Source organism: Ranitomeya variabilis, chromosome 6 (genome assembly GCF_051348905.1).
Source record: "Ranitomeya variabilis isolate aRanVar5 chromosome 6, aRanVar5.hap1, whole genome shotgun sequence".
Taxonomy (NCBI): Eukaryota; Metazoa; Chordata; class Amphibia; order Anura; family Dendrobatidae; genus Ranitomeya; species Ranitomeya variabilis.
Window position 1 is genome coordinate 273,485,361 of NC_135237.1, and position 24,003 is coordinate 273,509,363.

General features: G+C 45.3%; 1 protein-coding gene across 8 annotated transcripts in view; it reads left to right on the plus strand.

The window, feature by feature from the left end:
• The window catches only part of LOC143782318 (uncharacterized), a 356,201-nt gene that overhangs the window by 109,253 nt on the left and 222,945 nt on the right, over positions 1 to 24,003 (plus strand). For 5 of the 8 annotated variants that reach the window (XM_077269673.1, XM_077269669.1, XM_077269670.1 and 2 more), the window contains one exon: positions 143 to 270. The exons of the other annotated variants lie outside the window; for them this stretch is intronic. In XM_077269673.1, the coding sequence (XP_077125788.1) occupies positions 143 to 270 (128 nt within the window). The remainder of the gene's footprint in view (positions 1 to 142; positions 271 to 24,003) is intronic. 8 annotated transcript variants of the gene reach the window in all.

The following is a 24,003-nucleotide window of genomic DNA, read 5'->3' on the forward strand; positions in this document are numbered from 1 at the left end:
CTTATAGATAGATTCTGCTGTACATGTCCTTGTAGATGTGGTCATATGCAGTTCTTGATACATTTTTAACAGGTTCAGATTTAGAAAAATGTTGTGAAAAGATGCAGAATTGCTGCAATAACAATGTTTTCACTTTTTGTAGGCGTAGAATATATACGCAGATATGAACATCCAGGTGGCATTCGATTAGCTAAATGTGTTTTATGTTGTGAACAAATGTTGGATGTTTCAAACCACCTCAAAAGTTATTCACATATCCTGGCAGTTTTGGTAAGATATATTTAATTATAAATATTTTTTTATAAAATAATCAAAAAAATGCGAATTGCTTTTGTTTAATGCAGGGTCACACAAAACAAGCAGTGTCAGACTGTGCTAATTTGACAGATGTAAGGTCCAATATAAGAGCCCATGCACAAGGCAATGTATGCTCACATGGAGGCTATGTTTTTAGTGGGCTATACTTTTATAATATGGCATGTGATGCCATGTCGTGAATAATTTTTTGTATGGCTCTTATATTAGAGGCATATGGAAAAAGTGTATGAACCCAGAGCAGTTTCAGAAATCATGGACAAGAAATTATATTGCCATGATTTACTGAAAGCTACAGAAGATATGGTGCTTTGTTGTATGTAATAAAGATGTCTGACCTCTTGCTTTTTACTAAAATATAACACTTTGATTAGGGTGATTCATTTTGAGTAGATTTGTAAAAATTATATTGGGATCTTATTTATTCGCCAAACCTCAAAGTGCCATGCATTCGTTTGATTGTGAACCCAAACCAATCTATTCTTGCTTTTGTATAGTCCAAATATGGATCTGTAAGACTTTCTTCATATTTTATTTTGGTTTATGTCAGAGTTATATTTTAGGAGTATGCTCTGATGTATACCTGCAATGTTTCCGTGTACTCAGTATAGTGTCGGCAAAATAGAAAACCTGTTAGCAGATATATACAGAAGGAGGTGGGGACAATAAATGTTTTTTAAAAGGATGCATTAGAAAAGATTACATTGACAACAACATTATATTGTACAACATAATTGAATATTTTATAGTAGTATCTCAGTCCGGGGAGAGCAGACCAATGTGAAGCAAAGTCGGTATAACAGGGATACTATCCAAGGAATAGATTGACAATTAGTGATGAGCGAATGTGCTTGGATAACGTGTTATTCGAGCATCTTCGCTAGTCTACATAAATCAACTAGTTTTAAAACGATAAGCATCTGATTCCTGGAATTCAACCCAATCGCTCCATGTCACTCAATATCTGTCTACACTATGTAGGGACTGGACAATGAAGTATTGCATTCTGTGTGAGGGGATATCTCGGAGAACCCCTCCCTCAGGGTGAGGGGAGAGTTACTTTTCCATTGGCGAGGAATGAAGTTTTTAGCAACCTGTATGAGATGGCTTATCAGGGATCTATTATATCTGTTGATGCTAGTAGGAAGCATAAAAGGGAAAATAGCCTATGGCACGTTAGGAATTTAAGAATCAGTCATAGTCTTAATAATTAGGACTACCTGAGTCTACAAGTTTTTAATTAGGGGTTAACGCCACCAAATGTGTAGAATCGTCCTCTTCCCATCCCCCTCATCTCCAACATCTGTTTGATACCTCAGGGTACCACTTTTGCAACAAAATTATTAACTAAACACTTATGAGCCAATTGGAAACACTTAGCCCAATGTTGGTCATCAAAGGACTTTCCCAATTCCTCTTTCCATGCAGACCAATAATTATGGTCTGTTTTTAGATATCATAGCCACAAGATAAGCATAGAGCAAAGAGATGGAGTGGGAAGGGGGGGGATTATGACAGACATTTTTTTTTCAAAATCAGTGGGCTCTCTGAAGTTTTTTTTATTATTATTATTGAATAAAAATGTTGTAGGTGCCTATAATCAAAGTTGGCTCTAGGAGGAATCTTCGCTACCTGGAACATCTCACCCAGGGATCTTGGGGAAGTTTTAAACAAGATGTGAACAAAATAGGGATGGTGATTAGGGTTGAGCGACCTTAGCTTTTTTAGGATCGAGGTGGGTTTTGTGAAACCCGACCTTCTCGGATGTCGGATCGTATGGAATCGGCCGATTCTACTGTAAAGTCGGGTTCCGGACCCAGAACACGAAACCCAATGTATGTCAATGAAATTATTTTTTTTATTCTCTCTCTCTCTCTCTCTCTCTCTCTCTCTCTCTCTCTCTCTCTCTCTCTCTCTCTCTCTCTCTCTCTCTCTCTCTCTCTCTCTCTCTCTCTCTCTCTCTCTCTCTCTCGTGTTAAGTTGTATATGTTTATTGAGAATGTTGTCAATTTTCCTGCGTATGGTGAATGTAGGGTCAGATTGAATTTTCTTGTATGTGTTGGTATCCTTGAGTTGTCTCCTAACTTCTGTCACATATTGGCTTTTTTTATGACAACGATGGCCCCTCCATTGTCCGCAGATTATATAATAATATTTGTGTTGTCCTTTAGGCCATGTGCACACGTTCAGTATTTTTCGCGTTTTTTCGCTATAAAAACGTGATAAAAACGCGAAAAAAACGCTAACATATGCCTCCCATTATTTTCAGTGTATTCCGCATTTTTCTCTGTCGCCCATGACGGCACCACGGAGAGAGGGGATCCGCCCACCAAGGACAGGAAACCTACAGATAAAAAGGCGGTACCACTCTCCCGCATCAGTTGGTTTCCTGTCCTTGATGGGAGACCTACGGACTTACCAGATGAAGAATCGACGTGGGATTCCGGGGCCAATCAGTCCGACTCAGGCAGCTGGGGTCCCTCTGCCTCGGCTGGTGTGGTCACCCGAAGCGCCACCGCTGGGGCTAGTGGGCCTCTAGGGTGTGCGGGGAGGTGACATGGTGTACGCGGTCACCTCCCGGGTAAGATGCAGCAGCGCAACATCCAGGGGGGTCCCTCTGTGGTTGCGGGAGGAGTGGCAGCCCTCCCTGAAAAAGCATCAGCCTGCACACTGCATCGCCTCCCGGCGTGCAGAGCCGAGCCCGTCGGGCTGCTCCAATGTGACGGGCGCCATCTTGGCCCTACAGTGTCTGAGACCTCAATGAGGAAGTCTCACGATAGCTCGGTGAGCTCTGGAGCTGCGCAGGCGCCGGTGGGGGCACATCTGTGCAGGCGCCGGCAGGGGCGCTTCGGCGCCGGCGCTGGGTCGGGCGCGGGCGCCTGCGGTGAGTAGCAGGAGGCAATGGCGCTTCCGGGCGATCTCGGCACTAATTAAAAAAGAGTGGAGAAAGCCCATAAAAAAGTCGCAAACCACTTAAACAAAAAAGTAAACTCCTTTTGCTCCATAGCTCCCCTGGGGAACCCAGTAATTGTGGACGCTTTCCTGATCCCTTGGCGACATCAGCTGGCTTATGCTTTTCCTCCTCTTGCTCTGATTCCGGCAGTGCTGAGGAAGATTTGGGAGGACGGGGCTCTTGTGATCTTAATAGCCCCGTTCTGGCCGAAGAGGCCTTGGTTCTCTTGGATGAGGAAAATGTCAATATCCGACCCATGGGTGTTACCAGACTTCCCAAACCTACTATCCCAGGGCCCGGTCCATCATCCACAAATCAAGAGCTTACACTTGACAGCTTGGCTTTTGAGAGGAAGCTATTAGAAGGCAGAGGGTTCTCTCCGGGGCTAATCTCAACTATCTTACAAAGTAGAAAACCGGTCACAACAAAACAGTATGGGAAGGTATGGAAAAAATTCCTTTCATCATCAGGTGCGAAAATAGGGGAAGAAATCCCCCTTAAATCCATATTAGAGTTTTTGCAAAAGGGGTTGGAGATTGGTTTAGCCACGAGCACCCTAAAAGTGCATGTGGCAGCTTTGGGAGCCCTATTCAATTTTGATCTAGCTTCAAATAGATGGGTTTCTAGGTTTATCAGAGCAGCTGGGAGATCAAGACCTTTTCCAGTAAGGGTCATTCCCCAATGGGATTTAAATTTGGTCCTGAAAGCCCTGACTAAACCTCCCTTCGAACCGTTAGATGAAATCTCATTAAAATTCCTATCTCTCAAAACTTCCCTGTTGGTTGCCCTCACATCTGCCCGCAGGGTTAGTGACATGCAGGCACTTTCAGCTAACCCCCCCTTACACACAGTTCTTAGAAGATAGGGTCATTTTAAAGATAGATCCAGCATACCTCCCGAAGGTGGCTTCCAGGTTTCACAGATCTCAGGAGATATCGCTCCCCTCCTTCTGTCCCAACCCTAAAAATGAGGAGGAACAAAGATTACATACATTAGATGTCAAAAGATGCCTCTTACAATACTTAGAAGCCACCAGACAGAGTAGGGAGGATGCCTCTCTTTTTGTGTGTTTCCAGGGTCCCCGAAAAGGGAAAAAAGCCTCCAAAGCCACTCTGGCGAGATGGATTACGGACGCCATCAGCCTGTCATACTCGGCAAGTGGAGTGTCCACTCCAGGCGACGTCAAGGCTCACTCAACGAGAGCAGTAGCAGCCTCTTGGGCGGAGAAGGCCGGAGCTTCTATAGACCAGATATGTAGAGCTGCTACTTGGTCATCACCTTCCACATTCTATAGGCACTATAGACTGGACCTTATCTCCTCTTCGGACCTTACCTTCGGTAAAAGGGTTCTGGAAGCGGTGGTCCCTCCCTGAATGTACAATCTATTAAATCTCTCCGTGGTGCCGTCATGGGCGACAGAGAAAAATATAGTTCTTACCGATAACGGTATTTCTCTGAGCCCATGACGGCACCCATACATTCCCTCCCTTCACGCATGGGTGTACACATCAACTTAGTGTCATAGATTATTTGATATTAGGTCACGCGGTATCTTGATAATGCTAAGTAATGTTAAAACTAACAAGTTTTCGTAGTCTCCCATTATTTTCTATGTAAACAACTGATGCGGGAGAGTGGTACCGCCTTTTTATCTGTAGGTTTCCTGTCCTTGGTGGGCGGATCCCCTCTCTCCGTGGTGCCGTCATGGGCTTAGAGAAATACCGTTATCGGTAAGAACTATATTTTTTGTGCAAATGTAGCCTTTTTTTCCGCGAAAAAATCGCATCGCGGAAAAAAAAGCAACATGTTCATTAAAATGCGGAATTGCAGGGGATTCCGCACACCTAGGAGCCCATTGATCTGCTTACTTCCCGCACGGGGCTGTGCACACCATGCGGGAAGTAAGCAGATTATGTGCGGTTGGTACCCAGGAGACTCTCCTCCACGGACTGGGCACCATATAATTGGTCCAAAAAAAAATAATTAAAATAAAAAATAGTCCTATACTCACCTTCGATGTCTTCCCGCCTCTCCGCTGCATGCTGCCGCTTCGGTTTCTATAGCTGGTGTGCTGTGAAGGACCTGCGATGACGTCACGGTCTTGTGATTGGTCGAGACCGGTCATGTGACCGCGACGTCATGGAAGGTCCTGAACCACACCGGCATCTATAGGAACGGACGCCTGCAGGTGAGTATAACCATTTTTTTTATTATTTTTATACATTCTATCTTTTACTATAGATGCTGCATAGGCAGCATCTATAGTAAAAAGATGGTCACACTTGTCAAACGCTATGTTTGACAAGTGTGACCAACCTGTCAGTCAGTTTTCCAAGCGATGCTACAGATCGCTTGGAAAACTTTACCATTCTGCAAGCTAATTACGCTTGCAGAATGCTAAAAAAACGCGAAAAAAAAACGGAAAAAAACCGCGGAATTCTTGCAGAAAATTTCCGGTTTTCTTCAGGAAATTTCTGCAAGAAATCCGGACGTGTGCACATACCCTGAAGGATGATAGTTTGTTTCTCTGAAGAGGTGAAATTATGGCGGATAGGGAGTAAACCCAAGCGTTGATCATGAATTGTCTGTTTAATATCCCTGTCCAATAAGTCAGCAAAGGTCTCAACTGCATAGTTAGTTTTGGGGGGTATAAAGCTACTTGGATTTCTCAGACCCAAGGTGTCAATAGTGATGTATGGGCTTGGATCCTGACTGGGGAATGTCCCATGTCACTTCCGGTCATATGACCGGGCAGCGCTCGGATATAGGTGCCACGCTTCTCACAGCGCTCACACACTGCTCTGACACGGCTGTGCCTGCAAGATACACTGCGTCACCAGTGATCGTAAGTACATCCCCTATACCATCGCCCCCTTATCTCCTGGGATTGCGCATATTCACTAAGATTACTTTGTTTTATTCAGCTTGGGCAAAACGGTCAGGACATCGGCTTCCTGGCAACCTGGGATATACACTGGACTGCCTGCCACACTGGTATTTTAAGTCATCACTACTCTTTGTCATTCAACAATTTTTGTCGGCTTTTCAACTGACACACTTTATTTTTTCCCCTCATTTGCGTTGCCTCAATATTTTACCCTGAACCATCCTCTGATTTATACTACTCAATATTATTTTTGGTGACTATGAATCCTACCTAACTATGCTATCCTTTCCCATAGGACACATTGCGCTTTATGAAATATTGCATAGCAGTGACACTACTTACCCGGTGATCCCTCACTTAAAGGGGTATACTGTTGTCAGATTACCTTAAATATTTTTCTTAAAAATATTTTTTTTCTGCCGCCAGCAACCTGTTCTTTTGTTTGATGCCTCTAGGAATTACACGTGTGCCTATGGTATTAATACATACTGTATTACATATGCATCCTTGGATATGCCTTTTGTAAATATTTGTAAATATATTGTACATACTTGGTCCTGATTGTATACATTATATTTTATTTTCCAGCGACTATGTGATAAAGGCTGATTTCTGGCCGAAACTTCTAGCTGTCGCTACACTTACCACCGTCAATAAATATTCGCTTGAAGCATACTCCTTCCATTGTATGTGTGCAGTGATAAAAAAAACACCATTGGAGGAAAACCTCCACTAAACTCAAAAAAAACACCAGAACACAGGCATGCTTACCTGTTCAAGGCCTCCAACAATTGCACTACCCAGGGTGCACCAGGCCCAAGTAAAGATAGCAAACAACACAGGTGCAAATAATACCGATGCAGCCAACCTACAATCAGGAATTGGCTGCTTGGAGCACCCATGCAAAAAAATAGTCTGTATGTGGCATGTTCACACAGGACTGCAAAGTATATGGTGAAAAGCCTATTAATGACGCCATAAATATAGCGGGCTAACCATGATGCATCCTGTGTGAACAGAGGCCACAGTGTACAGAGCCATCTAGGGCCCAGGCGCACCCTGGAAAAATGTACAGTGCACCAAAAACATAACAATGTATGCAAGGTATTGGTTGATATTATGGCCACAATATTGAAGCTGCCAACCCACGTCAAGGGTCCTTGTATCTTGGCAGTCCTAATCTAAAAAAACACCATTGGAGGAAAACCTCCACTAAACTAAAAAAAAACACCAGAACACAGGCATGCTTACCTGTTCAAGGCCTCCAACAATTGCACTACCCAGGGTGCACCCAGGCCCAAGTAAAGATAGCAGTGGGTAGTGCAATTGTTGGAGGCCTTGAACAGGTAAGCATGCCTGTGTTCTGGTGTTTTTTATGTGTGCAGTGATACTATACTGAACTAGCACCCTAGCAAGGACTGCAACTATGTAATGTTTTCTGCAGTCTGGCAGTCTAAGACCCCTGACTTGTTTGGGTCTCATCAAGATGTCCCCATGAATACGTGGACGTCTTTTCTAGCATGTAAACTTACAGAAGCTGCCATGAATACTCTACCTATAAAAATACCTTTACATTTCTGGCAGTGACTGGCGGTATAGGAATCTAATATATTCATTTTTAATATGTTTACTCTCATGAACCATGAAAAGTCCTTTAGTGTTCATGAGTTTAGGTCTTTATGTACGCTACCGTTCAAAAGTTTAGGGTCACTTAGAAATTTCCTTATTTTTGAAAGAAAAGCACCGTTTTTTCCAATGAAGCTAACATTAAATGATCCAGAAATACACTCTATACATTGTTAATGTGGGGGCGTGGCCTGAACGTGATGTGAGCGGTCATCTGAGGCAGGAGCTCCCGCTCAGTATAAGCTATATGCAGGATTGCAACCTGTAAAATCGGTGGCCAGGTACCTGAAATTATCGGGGAATCCGTGTCCGGTGTGGTGCCTGCGGATCTGTGTGCCTGAGGGGCAATGACCGGCAGAAGGGGCTCCAGGATGGTGGGGGGAGCAGGAGAGAAAGACCCAAGATGGCGCCGGCCAGGAGGAAATGCTGTCAGAAAAGCCTGTGATTGCGAGGGAGGACTCTGGGAGAGCAGATGGAGCAGCCAGGCTGCAACGCTTCGCCCGACAGACGGAGGATATCCGGAGCCCCGCGGTGACAGGCAAGGTGATAGATAAGCCTGTGGGGCATGGAGATATGGAGAGGCTGGGGGAGGAGGAGGGAGAAGACAGTGATGGCGGGAGCAGCACTGGAGAGAAGGAGGAGGAGAGCGGGGGAAGCGTAAAAGGCTCTGCTATGCATCGCTGGAATGCAGATTCCTGAGGAGCCCACTCTGAAGGATGTGTTTAAGGTGGTTTTATACAGTCACAATACTATCACCAATATGGCTGCGCAGATGGGGGTCCTGCAGGCAGACATGTCCAAGATGCAACATTCCTTGCACGTGACTAAGGAAAGGATGGGAGAGGCGGAAAAACGCATTAGTGGTGCAGAGGACTGTATTGCTAAGGCGGATAAGGCTACAAAACGCATGAGTTCTGCGATTTCTGCCATACAAGCGAAAACGGACGACCTTGAAAATAGGTCCAGGTGCAATAATGTGCGGCTGAAAAGACGGAAGGCGCGGCGCCAACAGAGTTCTTTGAAAAATGGCTATTAAACTATATCGGAGCTGAAAAGTTATCTCGGATGTATGCTATTGAAAGAGCACACTGCATTCCTGCGTATCACCTCCCCCCTGGGCATTCTCCTAGATAAGTGCTAGTCAAGGTCTTGCACTACCGTGACAGACGCCATTCTCAGACATGCCAGAGAAAACCCGGATTTGCAAATAAATGGCTCCAGGATTTCCATGTTTCTGGACTTTTCCATAGAGGTGCAGAGGCAGAGAGCCAAATTTGTCCATATCAAGAAGAGGCTGAGGGAGATCGGCGTCACTTACTCTATGCTGTACCCGGCCAAACTAAGAGTGGTCACTGAAGGGAAAGTACTGTACATTTCTTCACGGAGGATAAAGAGGCACTCTGATGGCTGGACAGCAACGAGCAACATTTGTGCCAAGCGAAATTAAAGGACTCAGCGGGATGATAGAACGGTTTTTTCTTATTCTTGTTTCTCTTTTACTGCCTCTTTTTTGGAGGGATCCATTGGCTCCTTTTTCCCCCCTGGGTTTTTTATGTTCTTATGAGGCGGGGATGGGCCCTTGTTGGATCTTGAGTTGAAATTTAAATAGGCTGCAATCCACAAGTCATGTGAGAGTCCCAATAGTTTGGGACAAGCAGAGGGACTGTTGGACAGGGTTAACAGACTGTTCCGGATAAAGTGCGCTCTCCCCTCCATGTTAGGAGGGGATAGAAGGATGGGATGGGGATTTGTTGGGGATGTTTCTCTGTTGTGTGGGAGTAGGGGGGTGGGGTTGGGGGGGAAATTTTTGTATAATGTACATCATCATGGTTACTGTGGTTGTGGCTTTGGCCGCAAATGGATGAAACAATGTGGGATAATATGTACTGAGGAGAGAAAATGGCGGGAAGAATGAGAATTGTGAGTTGGAATGTCAGGGGTTTGGCATCTGGTGTGAAGCGGCAAGCTGTGTTTAAATTTTTGAATGATGCCAAGCCGTCAGTGATCTGTCTGCAGGAGACTCATATGGTGAAGGAGAGAGCGCATTTTCTGGCTAAGAGATGGGTTCAGGTTGGGTACCATGCCACATATTCAGTATTTTCCAGGGGGGTCAGCATCCTCATCTGTGCAGGGGTACCTTTTGTGTATTACAAAGTGGTTATAGATCAGTCGGGTAGATTCGTATGTTTGCTTTGTAAATTGTACGGATGTCTGATGTGGCTGGTTTCAATTTATATTCCACCACCATATTGTGGAAAGGTTATCCACAGAGTTCTGGGAATATTGGAGGAGACACCGGGGATACTGTTTTTGATAATAGGGGACTTTAACAACATTTCGGACGCACACTGGGATAGGGGGAGACGAGAGCCGTTGAAGTCGTGTGGTAATTGCACACCATTCGGTGCCGTCCTGAGGGAAACTGCTCTGCATGATTTATGGAGGATTTCTCCTCCTGGGGTGTACAAGTATTCCTGTTTTTCGTCCTCTTTCGCTTTTGTCAAGAATAGATCTGGCCTTGGGCAATTCACAGATGTTGGGCCTTGTTGGGGAGGTAACGTATATGGCTAGAACAATATCTGATCATTCCCCCATGGGTGTGGGATCCTTGCCTGCTAGGGGGTGCATGTGGAGGCTGAATTCATTCTGGCTACACCTTATTGATTTAGATGGACACATAGGGGGGAAATGAAGGAATATTTTAAAATTAATGCTGGGTCGGCTTCGGTATTGACAGTATGGGAGGTCATGAAGGCCTATTTCAGAGGGCTCTGTATTAAGGGGATATTCCGAGTCAAAGCAGAAACAGGCAGGAAGGATCAGATGTTGATAAGAGTTGGAGGAGGCTGAGGAGGCATTAACGATCAATCCCCAGAGGCACAGGGAAGGTTAAAGGTGGCGCAGAATAGAGTAGGTCAGATGGCAATGAAAACAGCGGAACGTAGAAGAATGTTTCAAACTGCTAAATACTTTAAAGATGGGGATAGGGCGGGCCATCTCCTTTCCAGAATAGTGATGGCACAGAGAGATTCCACACATATAGTCGCTTTGAAGGGAAGAGATGGGAAGGAGCACACTGGTTGCAAAGCAATTTTGGAGGTGATGACGGAGTATTACTCAGATCTTTATAAATCACGGGTACAGCCAACGATGGAGGAGGTGGATGGTTTCTTGTCAGAGGTACAGCTTCCCGGACTCTCAGTGGCTGATCGGTGACTTCTCGAGGAGCCATTTAATTTGGAGGAGCTTGACACCGCATTGGTCTCTATGCCCAATGATAAAGCCCCGGGGGTAGATGGGATCCCGGGGGAGGTGTATAAAAAATATAAAGAGATACTGCTTCCTGCCTTATTGGAGGTGTATGCTGCTGGTCTGGTGGAAGGGGAGCTGCTGAGGTCCATGCGGGAGGCAATAATTGTTGTACCGCCAAAACAGGGTAAGGATCCGAGGGATCCAGCCTCTTATCGCCCAATCTCATTATTAACGATAGATATCAAAATCTTGGCTAAGATGTTGGCTAACCGTCTTAACAAGGTGATAACGACACTAATACACCGGGACCAGTCCGGATTTATGCCTAATAGTTCTACAGCGTGTAATCTTCGACGACTGTTTCTCAATATGCAGGTAAAGACGGATAATATGGGTCGGAGGGTTGTGGTGTCTTTAGACGCCGCTAAGGCGTTTGATAGTGTGGAGTGGCGGTATTTGTGGGCAGTCATGAAGGCTATGGGTTTTGGTGAGGGGTTCATACATTTGGTGAAGCTGATGTATGCATCTCCAAGAGCCAGGATACGGGTAAATGGAGTCTTGTCGGGGGATTTCCCTTTATGTAGGTCAACGCGGCAGGGGTGCCCCTAGTCTCCTCTGCTGTTTGCAATTGCTATGGAGCCCTTGGCGGCGGCAATACGGAGGGACAGAAACGTAAAGGGGTTTCGGTATGGAAACTATGAAGAAAAAATAGCCATGTACGCTGACGACGTGTTATTGTTCTTGGAAGATGCACAGGAGTCTCTGGGGGCCACTATGAACAGTATTTCTAAATTTGGGGCTCTTTCCGGATTATCTATTAATTCGGAGAAGTCTGTGTTGTTGCCCATGGACGCGGCGGCTCCTCTGACTCTTGACCCTGGGGTTCCCTTAAGAGTAGTACATGAGTTTAAATATCTGGGCATCGTGGTTTCGGACAAAATAGGACTATGTGCGGCTCAACCTGACTCCTTTGCGTGGGAAGTTCCTGCAGAAGATTGGGGCCTGGAAGAAGCTATTTCTGTCAGTCGCAGGCAGAGCCAATTTGATCAAAATGATACTTATGCCTCAGCTCCTCTACATATTGCATAATCCTCCAGTGTGGCTGCCTCAGAGTAAATTTTATAGGATCAATACTCTATTTAGGAATTTAATTTGGAAGGGTGGACGGGCGCGCATCGAATTGGAACATCTGCAAAGGGCAAAGGATGAGGGTGGTCTGGCGGTCCCCAATCCATGGATTTACTGTATAGCATCTCAATGCCAGCACATGGTAGGTTGGGGAGAGCCAGAACAAAGCTCTTCAGCGGGAATAATCATTGAACGCGCAGTAGGGAAGGGCCCAATGTTGGCCAGTCTTGAAGCAGGTAGATTCAGAATTAACCCCCAAAAATTCCCAACAATAGCTATGATGGGGAAAGTATGGCAGAAAATTAAGCAATGGAGGGGAGTAACAGAATTTACGAGATATACGCCAATTTGGTTTGAACCTAGGTTGGCAGAGCTTGCGAGATTGCGGGGGGTTCGGTCAGTGGAGGCGCATTGGCATTTGGTTCGTGTCTCAGTTGCTTGATGGGGAGGTTATTAAAACATTCGAGACACTTAATACTGAGTTTCCTTTAACCCAGAAGTCATTCTTTCAGTACCTGCAGTTGAGACACGCCCTAAACTGTCAAAATGAGGTGTCGCGCGTGAATATAGATAGCTTGTTGAATCTTATTGGGCCTCGGAGGAATACGAGGGGGTTCATTACCTTTGATGTACAGGGGTCTGATGGATACATTTTTATTGAAGCATCCGTTAAGGTTTAAGGAGAAATGGGTGGCAGATGTGGGCCACTTGTCGGAGTCCCAGTGGGAGTCCATACTTCAATATATCCCCAGGGCTTCCCTGAGTGAGGCTAAAAGGGTGTCAGTTATACCTGGTGTATAGGGTGTACAGGACCCCGGCATGGATGAGGAAGGCAGGACTGAGAGGTGACTCAGTGTCCCAGGTGTGGTGAGGAAAGCGCTGATCTGCTACACATGTGGTCGTGAGCTCTCCTCCAACCCTTTTGGGTCAAGATGCTTAACTTGATCCAGGAGGTGACAGGAATAGATTTGGTGCGTAACCCACTGACTTGCCTTTTGGGCTGTATGGATGATATTGCTACGGATGAATGTGGAAGGCTGACTATTGCAAGATTGTTGTATGCTGCGAGAAAGCTTATGGCAATGCATTGGTTGGATGAAAAACCGCCAGGGAAAAAGGAATTTATCAACAAGATAAATTTTATTGTCCTTATGGAAAGAAACATATACAGTAAGAGAGGTGAGAATACAAAATTTGAAAATGTGTGGGGTGGATGGATGGATTACCCAAGTGTGGCGTCTGCTGAGTTACTGCAAAGTAGAATGGGTGTCGTTTAGTTGATTCTGGGGGGACTCCTACATGTACAGGTGTGTTTTTGTAAAGCTTGTTATCTTTTCTTAAGAGGTGATGTTGTCAAATGGTTGTATTGGATAATGGGCAAGAGATGGGGGGGGGGAGTGAGAAGGGTTTTGGTTAGGGGGTAAGGGTATTGTTTAGTAAAATGAAAATGTATTATCAGGTCATGTATCTAATGTATGGTATTTGTCTGGAAATTGTATCTGACTGTGTTAATAGCGTGTCATATGCTTTAATAAAAAAATACATGATTAAAAAAAATACATTGTTAATGTGGTAAATCACTATTCTAGCTGCAAACGTCTGTTTTGTAATGCAATATCTTCATAGGTGTCTAGAGGCCCATTTGCAACAACCATCACTCCAGTGTTCTTATGCTACTTTGTGTTTGCTAACTGTGTAAGAAGACTAATGGATGGTTAGAATAACCTTAAAAACCCTTGTGCAAGTGTGTTAGCACAGCTGAAAGCAGTTTGGCTGATTAGAGAACCTATAAACCTGACCTTCCTTTGAGCTAGTTGAGAATCTGGAGCATTACATTTCTTGGTTCCATTAAACACTCAAAATGACCAGAAAAAAAATAACTTTCATGTGAAACTTGAAAGACTTGACAGTCTATTCTTGTTCTTAGAAAAGAAGACTATTCTATGCGAGAAATTGGCAAGAAACTGAAGATTTCCTACTCCTACAACGGTGTACTACTCCCTTTAGAGGAGAGCAGGAACAGGCGCTAACCAAAGTAGAAAGAGAAGTGGGATCCCCGCTGCACAACTGAGCAACAAGAAAAATACATTAGAGTCTATAGCTTGATAAATCCACGCCTCACAGGTCCTCAACTGGCAGCTTCATTAAATAGTACACGCAAAATGCCAGTGTCAACGTCTACAGTGAAGAGGCGACTCCTGGATGCTGGCCTTCAGGGCAGAGTGGCAAAGAAAAAGTCATATCTGAGACTGGCTAACAAAAGGAAAAGATTAATATGGGCAAAAGAACGCAGACATTGGACAGAGGAAGATTGGAAAAAGTGTTATGGGCAGACAAATCAAAGTTTGAGGTGTTTAGTTCACACAGAAGAACATTTGTGAGACGCAGAACAACTGAAAAGATGCTGGAAGAGTGCCTGAGTCCATCTGTCAAGCATGATGGAGGTAATGTGGTGGTCTGGGGATGCTTTGGTGCTGGTAGAGTGGGAGATTTGTACAAGGTAAAAGGGATATTGAATAAGGAAAGTTATCACTCCATTTTGCAGCGCCATGCCATACCCTGTGGACAGCGTTTTATTGGAGCCAATTTTCATCCTACAACAGGATAATGACCCAAAGCACACCTCCAAAGTATGCAAGAACTATTTAGGGAAGAAGCAGGCAAGCTGGTATTCTATCTGTAATGGAGTGGCCAGCGCAGCCACCAGATCTCAACCCCATTGAGCTGTTGTGGGAGCAGCTTGACCGTATGGTACGCAAAAAGTGCCCATCAAGCCAAACCAACTTGTGGGAGGGGCTTCTGGAAGCATGGGGTGAAATTTCTCCATATTACCTCAGCAAATTAACTGCTAAACTGCTAGAATGCCAAAGGTCTGCAATGCTGTAATTGCTGCAAAGGGAGCCTTCTTTAATGAAAGCAAAGTTTGAAGGAGAAAATTATTTCAAATAAAAATCTTTTTTTCGAACCTTGTCAATGTCTGGACTAGATTTTCAGTTCATTTGGCAACTCATTTAAAAGTATGAGTTTTCATGGAAAACACAATTGTCTGGGTGACCCTAAACTTTTGAACGGTAAAATAAGAAAATCCAGCAACTCAAAAGTCATCAAACATTGCATTTATTAGTAGATTTAAAACATGAAAAAGAAAAATTTAGAAAAACATAACGGTCTAAAGTACTGCAGTGCGCAGGTGCTCTGCCCTCAACAGCGCAGATAAGTATGCCTGCACAGTCTCTCTAGGATTACAGGTACCACGTTTTTATATACAGTGGGTACAAAAAGTATTCATACCCCTTTAAATTTTTCACTCTTTTTTTTCATTGCAGCCATTTGGTAAATTCAAAAAAGTTCATTGTTTTCCCTCATTGATGTACATTCCACCCCATCTTGACTGAAAAAAATGTAGTAATTTTTGCAAATTTATTAAAAAAGAAAAACTGAAATATCACATGGTCATAAGTATTCAGACCCTTTGCTCAGTATTGAGTAGAAACATCCTTTTGAGGTAGTACAGCCATGAGTCGTCTTGGAAATGATGCAACAAGTTTTTCACACCTGGATTTGGGGAACTTCTGTCATTCTTCCTTGCGGATCCTCTCCAGTTCCATCAGGCTGGATGGTGATCGTTGGTGGACAGCAATTTTCAGGTCTCTCCAGAGACCCTCAAATGAGTTTAGGTCAGGGCTCTGGCTGGGTCAGTCAAGAATGGTCACAGAGTTGTTCTGAAGCTACTCCTTTGTTATTTTAGCTGTGTGCTTAGGGTGATTGTCTTGGTGGAAGGTGAACCTTTGGCAAAGTCTGAGGTCCAGAGCACTCTGGAAGAGGTTTTCATCCAGGATATCTCTGTACTTGGCCGCATTCATGTTTCTTCAATGACAACCAGTCATCCTGTCCCTGCAGCTGAAAAAGACCCCCATAGCATGATGCTGCCACCACCTCCTTATTTCACTGTTGGGATTGTATTGGGCAGGTGATGAGCAGTGCCTGGTTTTCTCCACACATGCTTCTTAGAATTATCACCAAAAAGATCTATCTTTATCTCTTCGGACCAGAGAATCTTATTTCTCATAGTCTGGGAGTCCTTCATGTGTTTCATATGTCTTTCACTGAGGAAAAATGCCTTAAAGGGAACCTGTCACCCCCAAAATGGAAGATGAGCTAAACCCACCTGCATTAGGGGCTTATCTGCAGCATTCTATAATGCTGTAGATAAGCCCCCGATGTATCCTGAAAGATAAGAAAAAGAGGTTAGATTATAATCACACGGGCGGTTCGATCCGATGGGCGTTGCGGTCCGGGGCCCCCCATCTTCATAGGATGACGTCCTCTTCTTGCCTTCACGCTGCGGCTCCGGCGTACTTTGCCCTGTTGAGGGCAGAGCAAAGTACTGCAGTGTGCAGACGCCGGGCCTCTCTGACCATTCCCGGCGCCTGCGCACTTAGGTACTTTGCTCTGCCCTCAACAAGGCAGACAAAGTAATCCTGCGCCGGAGCCGCAGCGTGAAGACAATAAGAAGACGTCATTGTAAGAAGATGGGAGGCCCAGGACCGGACCGCGAGGCCCATGGGACCGTAACGCAGCGGCAACGCCCCTGGGTGAGTATAATCTAACCTCTTTCTCATCTTTCAGGATACATCGGGGGCTTATCTACAGCATTCCAGAATGCTGTAGATAAGCCCCTGATGCCAGTGGGCTTACCTCATTTTCCATTTTGGGGGTGACAGGTTCCCTTTAACGTGGCTGCCAATTACACAGGCCAATTTATTCACTAAGCATTCTCAATTTTTCATATTTCTAGTGCAGTAATGCAAGTCCATTCTCACATTTTATGTTAGCATGCTATAGCTCTACAGAGTGCTGCCTTATCTGTTTGGTTGCACTGAGGAGAGGCTTCTGTCAGGCCACTCTGCCAAAAAGGCCCGACTGGTGGAGGGCTGCAGTGATAGTTGACTTTGTGGAACTTTCTCCCTACTCCCTACTCTGGAGCTCAACCACAGTGATCTTGGGGTTCTATACCTCTCTCACCAAGGCTCCTCTCTGTCATGAATCCCAATGGCTAGGGATAGCACAGGACAAGCAAAGTACAAATATATTACGGACGAGCTCTAGGGTGATGGAACCTGGGCTGACCGCTGCCCTACGCCTGACAAACGCAACTAGAGATAGCCAGGGAGCGTGCCTACGTTGGTTCTAGACGCCACGCACCAGCCTAAGAGCTAACTAGCACTGCAGAGAAAATAAAGACCTCACTTGCCTCCAGAGGAATGAACCCCAAAAGATATAGTTGCCCCCCACATGTATTGACGGTGAAATGAGAGGAAGGCACACACATAGAGATGATATATATAGTTTTAGCAAATTGAGGCCCGCTGTAAACTAGAAAGCAGAACGATACAAAAGGACTGAGCGGTCAGCAAAAAACCCTAATCAAAAAAACCATCCTGAGATTACAAGAACCCATGTGCCAACTCATGGCACATGGGGAGAACCTCAGTCCACTAGGGCTACCAGCTAGCATAGAGACATAATAAGCAAGCTGGACAAAAAACCAAACAACTGAAAATCAGCACTTAGCTTATCCTGAAAGATCTGGGAGCAGGTAGGCAGGAACCAAACAGAGCACATCTGAATACATTGATAGCCGGCAAGGGAATGACAGAAAGGCCAGGTAAAATAGGAAACACCCAGCCACTGATGGACAGGTGGAAACCAAAGGCCGCAACCCACCAAAGTCACCCAGTACCAGCAGTAACCACCAGAGGGAGCCCACAAACAGAATCCACAACAGTACCCCCCCCTTGAGGAGGGGTCACCGAACCCTCACGAGAACCCCCAGGGCGATCAGGGTGAGCTCTATGGAAGGCGCGGACCAAATCAGTCGCATGAACATCGGAGGCGACCACCCAGGAATTATCCTCCTGACCATAACCCTTCCACTTAACCAAATACTGGAGTTTGCGTCTGGAAACACGAGAATCCAAGATCTTCTCAACAACATACTCCAATTCTCCCTCCACCAGCACTGGAGCAGGAGGCTCAACCGAAGGAACAACGGGAACCTCATACCTCCGCAACAACGACCGATGGAACACATTATGAATAGCAAACGATGCTGGGAGATCCAAACGAAAAGATACAGGGTTAAGAATCTCCGAGATCCTATAAGGACCGATGAACCGAGGCTTGAACTTAGGAGAAGAGACCTTCATAGGGACAAAACGAGAAGACAACCACACCAAATCCCCAACAAAAAGTCGGGGACCCACGCGGCGACGGCGATTAGCAAACTGCTGAGTCTTCTCCTGAGATAACTTCAAATTGTCCACCACCTGATTCCAAATCTGATGTAGCCTGTCCACCACCACGTCCACTCCAGGACAATCCGAAGGCTCCACCTGACCAGAGGAAAAACGAGGATGAAACCCCGAATTACAAAAAAAAGGAGAGACCAACGTGGCAGAACTAGCCCGATTATTAAGAGCAAATTCGGCCAGTGGCAAAAAAGCAACCCAGTCATCTTGATCAGCAGAAACAAAACACCTCAAATAAGTTTCCAAGGTCTGATTAGTTCGCTCCGTCTGGCCATTCGTCTGAGGATGGAATGCAGACGAGAAAGACAAATCAATGCCCATCTTGGCACAAAACGTCCGCCAAAATCTAGACACAAACTGGGATCCCCTGTCAGAAACGATATTCTCCAGAATCCCATGCAAACGAACCACGTTCTGAAAAAATAAAGGGACCAACTCAGAGGAGGAAGGCAACTTAGGCAAGGGCACCAAATGAACCATCTTAGAAAAGCGGTCACACACAACCCAGATAACGGACATTTTCTGTGAAACCGGGAGATCAGAAATAAAATCCATGGAAATGTGCGTCCAAGGCCTCTTCGGGATGGGCAAGGATAACAACAACCCACTGGCCCGAGAACAGCAAGGCTTAGCTCGAGCACACACTTCACAAGACTGCACAAAGGTACGCACATCCCTAGACAAGGAAGGCCACCAAAAAGACCTGGCCACCAAGTCTCTAGTACCAAATATTCCAGAATGACCAGCCAACACAGAAGAATGGACCTCGGAGATGACTCTACTGGTCCAATCATCCGGAACAAACAGTCTTTCTGGTGGACAACGATCCGGTTTATCCACCTGAAACTCCTGCAATGCACGTCGCAAGTCTGGGGATACGGCGGACAATATTACCCCATCCCTAAGGATACCAGTAGGCCCAGAGTCTCCAGGAGAGTCAGGCACAAAACTCCTGGAAAGAGCATCTGCCTTCACATTCTTTGAACCTGGCAGGTATGAAACCACGAAATTGAAACGAGAAAAAAACAACGACCAACGAGCCTGTCTAGGATTCAAACGCCTGGCAGACTCAAGGTAAATGAGATTCTTGTGATCAGTCAAGACCACCACACGATGTTTAGCACCCTCAAGCCAATGACGCCACTCCTCAAATGCCCACTTCATGGCCAAAAGCTCCCGATTACCCACATCATAATTGCGCTCGGCGGGCGAGAATTTTCTAGAGAAGAATGCACATGGCTTCATCACCGAGCCATTAGAACTTCTCTGTGACAAAACCGCCCCCGCTCCAATCTCGGAAGCATCAACCTCAACCTGAAAAGGAAGTGAAACATCTGGTTGACACAACACAGGAGCAGAAGAAAACCGGCGCTTAAGTTCCTGAAAGGCCTCCACGGCCGCAGGAGACCAACCAGCAACATCAGCACCCTTTTTAGTCAAATCAGTCAAAGGTTTAACAATACTGGAAAAATTAGCAATGAACCGACGATAAAAATTAGCAAACCCCAAGAACTTCTGAAGGCTCTTAACAGATGTAGGTTGTGTCCAGTCACAAATCGCCTGAACCTTGACGGGATCCATCTCAATAGTAGAAGGAGAAAAAATGTACCCCAAAAAATAAATCTTCTGGACTCCGAAGAGACACTTTGAGCCCTTCACAAACAGAGAATTGGCCCGCAGAACCTGAAACACCTTCCTGACCTGTAGAACATGAGACTCCCAGTCATCAGAAAACACCAAAATATCATCCAAATACACAATCATAAACTTATCCAGATATTCACGGAAAATATTGTGCATAAAGGACTGAAAGACTGACGGAGCATTGGAGAGTCCAAAAGGCATTACCAAATACTCAAAATGGCCCTCAGGCGTATTAAATGCGGTTTTCCACTCATCACCCTGTTTTATCCGCACCAGATTATACGCACCGCGAAGATCTATCTTAGTGAACCACCTAGCCCCCTTAATGCGAGCAAACAAATCAGTCAATAATGGCAATGGATACTGATACTTGACTGTAATCTTATTCAGAAGGCGATAATCTATACAAGGCCTCAGGGAACCATCTTTTTTTGCCACGAAAAAAAAACCTGCTCCCAGAGGGGACGAAGATGGACGAATATGTCCCTTTTCCAAGGACTCCTTAATATAATTCCGCATAGCAGTATGCTCTGGCAGTGACAGATTAAATAAACGACCCTTAGGGAACTTACTGCCAGGAATCAATTCTATAGCACAGTCACAATCTCTATGCGGAGGGAGCGAATTGAGCTTAGGCTCCTCAAAAACATCCCTATAGTCAGACAAAAACGCAGGGATCTCAGAAGGAGTAGATGAAGCGATTGAAATCGGAGGTGCATCATCATGAACCCCCTGACATCCCCAGCTTAACACAGACATTGTTTTCCAGTCCAGGACAGGATTATGAGTTTGTAACCATGGCAGACCAAGCACTAGTACATCATGTAAATTATACAGTACAAGGAAGCGAATCACCTCCTGATGAACGGGAGTCATGCGCATGGTCACTTGTGTCCAATACTGCGGTTTATTCATAGCCAATGGTGTAGAGTCAATTCCCTTCAGAGGAATAGGAACTTCCAGAGGTTCCAGACTAAAACCGCAGCGTTTAGCAAATGACCAATCCATAAGACTCAGGACAGCGCCCGAATCCACATAGGCATCGACGGAAATGGAAGACAGTGAAAAAATCAGAGTCACAGACAAAATGAACTTAGGCTGCAGAGTACCAATGGCAAAAGATTTATCAACCCTTTTTGTGCGTTTAGAGCATGCTGATATAACATGAGCTGAATCACCACAATAGAAACACAATCCATTTTTCCGCCTATAATTTTGCCGTTCACTTCTGGACTGAATTCTATCACATTGCATAGTCTCAGGTGCCTGTTCAGAAGACACCGCCAACTGGTGCACGGGTTTGCGCTCCCGTAAACGCCGATCAATCTGAATGGCCATAGCCATCGACTCATTCAGACCTGTAGGCGTAGGGAACCCCACCATAATATCCTTAATGGCCTCAGAAAGACCATTTCTGAAGTTTGCAGCCAGGGCGCACTCATTCCACTGAGTAAGCACCGACCATTTCCGAAACTTCTGACAATATATTTCCGCTTCATCATGCCCCTGAGAGAGGGCTAATAAAGCCTTTTCAGCCTGAATCTCCAGGTTAGGTTCTTCATAGAGCAATCCCAATGCCAGAAAAAACGCATCCACACTGAGCAATGCAGGATCCCCTGGTGCCAATGCAAATGCCCAATTCTGAGGGTCGCCCCGCAGGAAAGATATTACAATCTTGACCTGTTGAGCAGGGTCTCCAGAGGAGCGAGATTTTAAAGAAAGAAACAATTTACAATTGTTCCTGAAATTCAGGAAGGTAGATCTATCTCCAGAAAAGAACTCTGGAATAGGAATTCTAGGTTCAGACATGGGAGTGTGAACAACAAAATCCTGTATGTTTTGAACTTTTGCCGCGAGATTACTCAGGCTGGAAGCCAAACTCTGGACATCCATGTTAAACAGCTAAGATCAGAGCCATTCAAGGGTTAAGAGGAGGTAAGAAGCAGCTAGACAGCAATTAAGGGCTAGGCAGCAAAACTCTGAAGGGAAAAAAAAAAAAAATTTCCCTTAAACACTTCTCTTTCTCCTGCTTCAGCCCAAACAATTAACACTTTGTGGGCCGGCTATACTGTCATGAATCCCAATGGCTAGGGATAGCACAGGACAAGCAAAGTACAAATATATTACGGACGAGCTCTAGGGTGATGGAACCTGGGCTGACCGCTGCCCTACGCCTGACAAACGCAACTAGAGATAGCCAGGGAGCGTGCCTACGTTGGTTCTAGACGCCACGCACCAGCCTAAGAGCTAACTAGCACTGCAGAGAAAATAAAGACCTCACTTGCCTCCAGAGGAATGAACCCCAAAAGATATAGTTGCCCCCCACATGTATTGACGGTGAAATGAGAGGAAGGCACACACATAGAGATGATATATATAGTTTTAGCAAATTGAGGCCCGCTGTAAACTAGAAAGCAGAACGATACAAAAGGACTGAGCGGTCAGCAAAAAACCCTAATCAAAAAAACCATCCTGAGATTACAAGAACCCATGTGCCAACTCATGGCACATGGGGAGAACCTCAGTCCACTAGAGCTACCAGCTAGCATAGAGACATAATAAGCAAGCTGGACAAAAAACCAAACAACTGAAAATCAGCACTTAGCTTATCCTGAAAGATCTGGGAGCAGGTAGGCAGGAACCAAACAGAGCACATCTGAATACATTGATAGCCGGCAAGGGAATGACAGGCCAGGTAAAATAGGAAACACCCAGCCACTGATGGACAGGTGGAAACCAAAGGCCGCAACCCACCAAAGTCACCCAGTACCAGCAGTAACCACCAGAGGGAGCCCACAAACAGAATCCACAACACCTCTCCCACGATTGCTCAGTTTAGCTTTACGGCCAGGTCTAGGAAGACTGCAGGTGGTCCCAAACTTAATCCATTTAAGGATTATGGAGGATTATGGAGGCCACTGTGCTCTTAAGAACCTTGAGTACTGCAGAAATTCTGTTGTAACCTTGGCCAGATCTGTGCCTTGCCACAATTCTGTCTGTTGATTCTCATTTGGTCTGACATGCACTGCGAGCTGTGAGGTCTTACACATGTGGTCAAAATTGTAGGTACTCTTCATTTAATGACAGAAAAACCCACAATGGTAACAGAAATAACTTGAATCTGACAAAAGTATTAATAAATAAACAAAATCTATGAAAATTAACAAATGAAAATCAGACACTGCTTTTCAACCATGCTTCCACAGAATAAAAAAAAAATAAAACAACTCAAAAAAGTTTGGGGGCTGCACTATACTTTGTGTGGGAGCTGCATTATACTCTGTGTGGGGGACTGCATTTTACTGTGTATGTGTGGGGCTGCGCTATACTGTGTGTTGGGGGCTGCACTATACCGGGTATGCAGGTAGCTGTATTATACTGTGTGTGTGGGGGGGCTAAATTATACTGTGTGTGGCAAGGTTACATTATACTGTGCATGTGGTGGGACTGCACTATACTGTGTATATGGGGAGGTTGCACTATACTGTGTTTGTGGGGCTGCAATATGCCGTGTGTGGAGGCTGCGTTATTCTGTGGGGGAGCTGCATTTTACGGGGTGTATGGGGGGCTGCATTATACTGTGTGGGGGAGGGGGCTGCATTATATTGTGTGTGTGTGTGTGTGTGTGTGGGCTGAATTATACGGTGTGTGGCGAGGCAGCATTACACTGTATGTGTGGTGGGAGGGCTGAATTATACTGTGTGTGGGAGGCTGCAGTATACTCTGAAGGGGCTGCATTATGCTCTATGAGGGGACTGCATTATACTGTATTTGTGGGGCTGCATTATACTCCATAATGGGGCAGCATTACACTCTATCAAGGACCATGATCCGTGCATTATACCATATGTACTATATGGGACCTGCATTATAATGTATCGAAGACT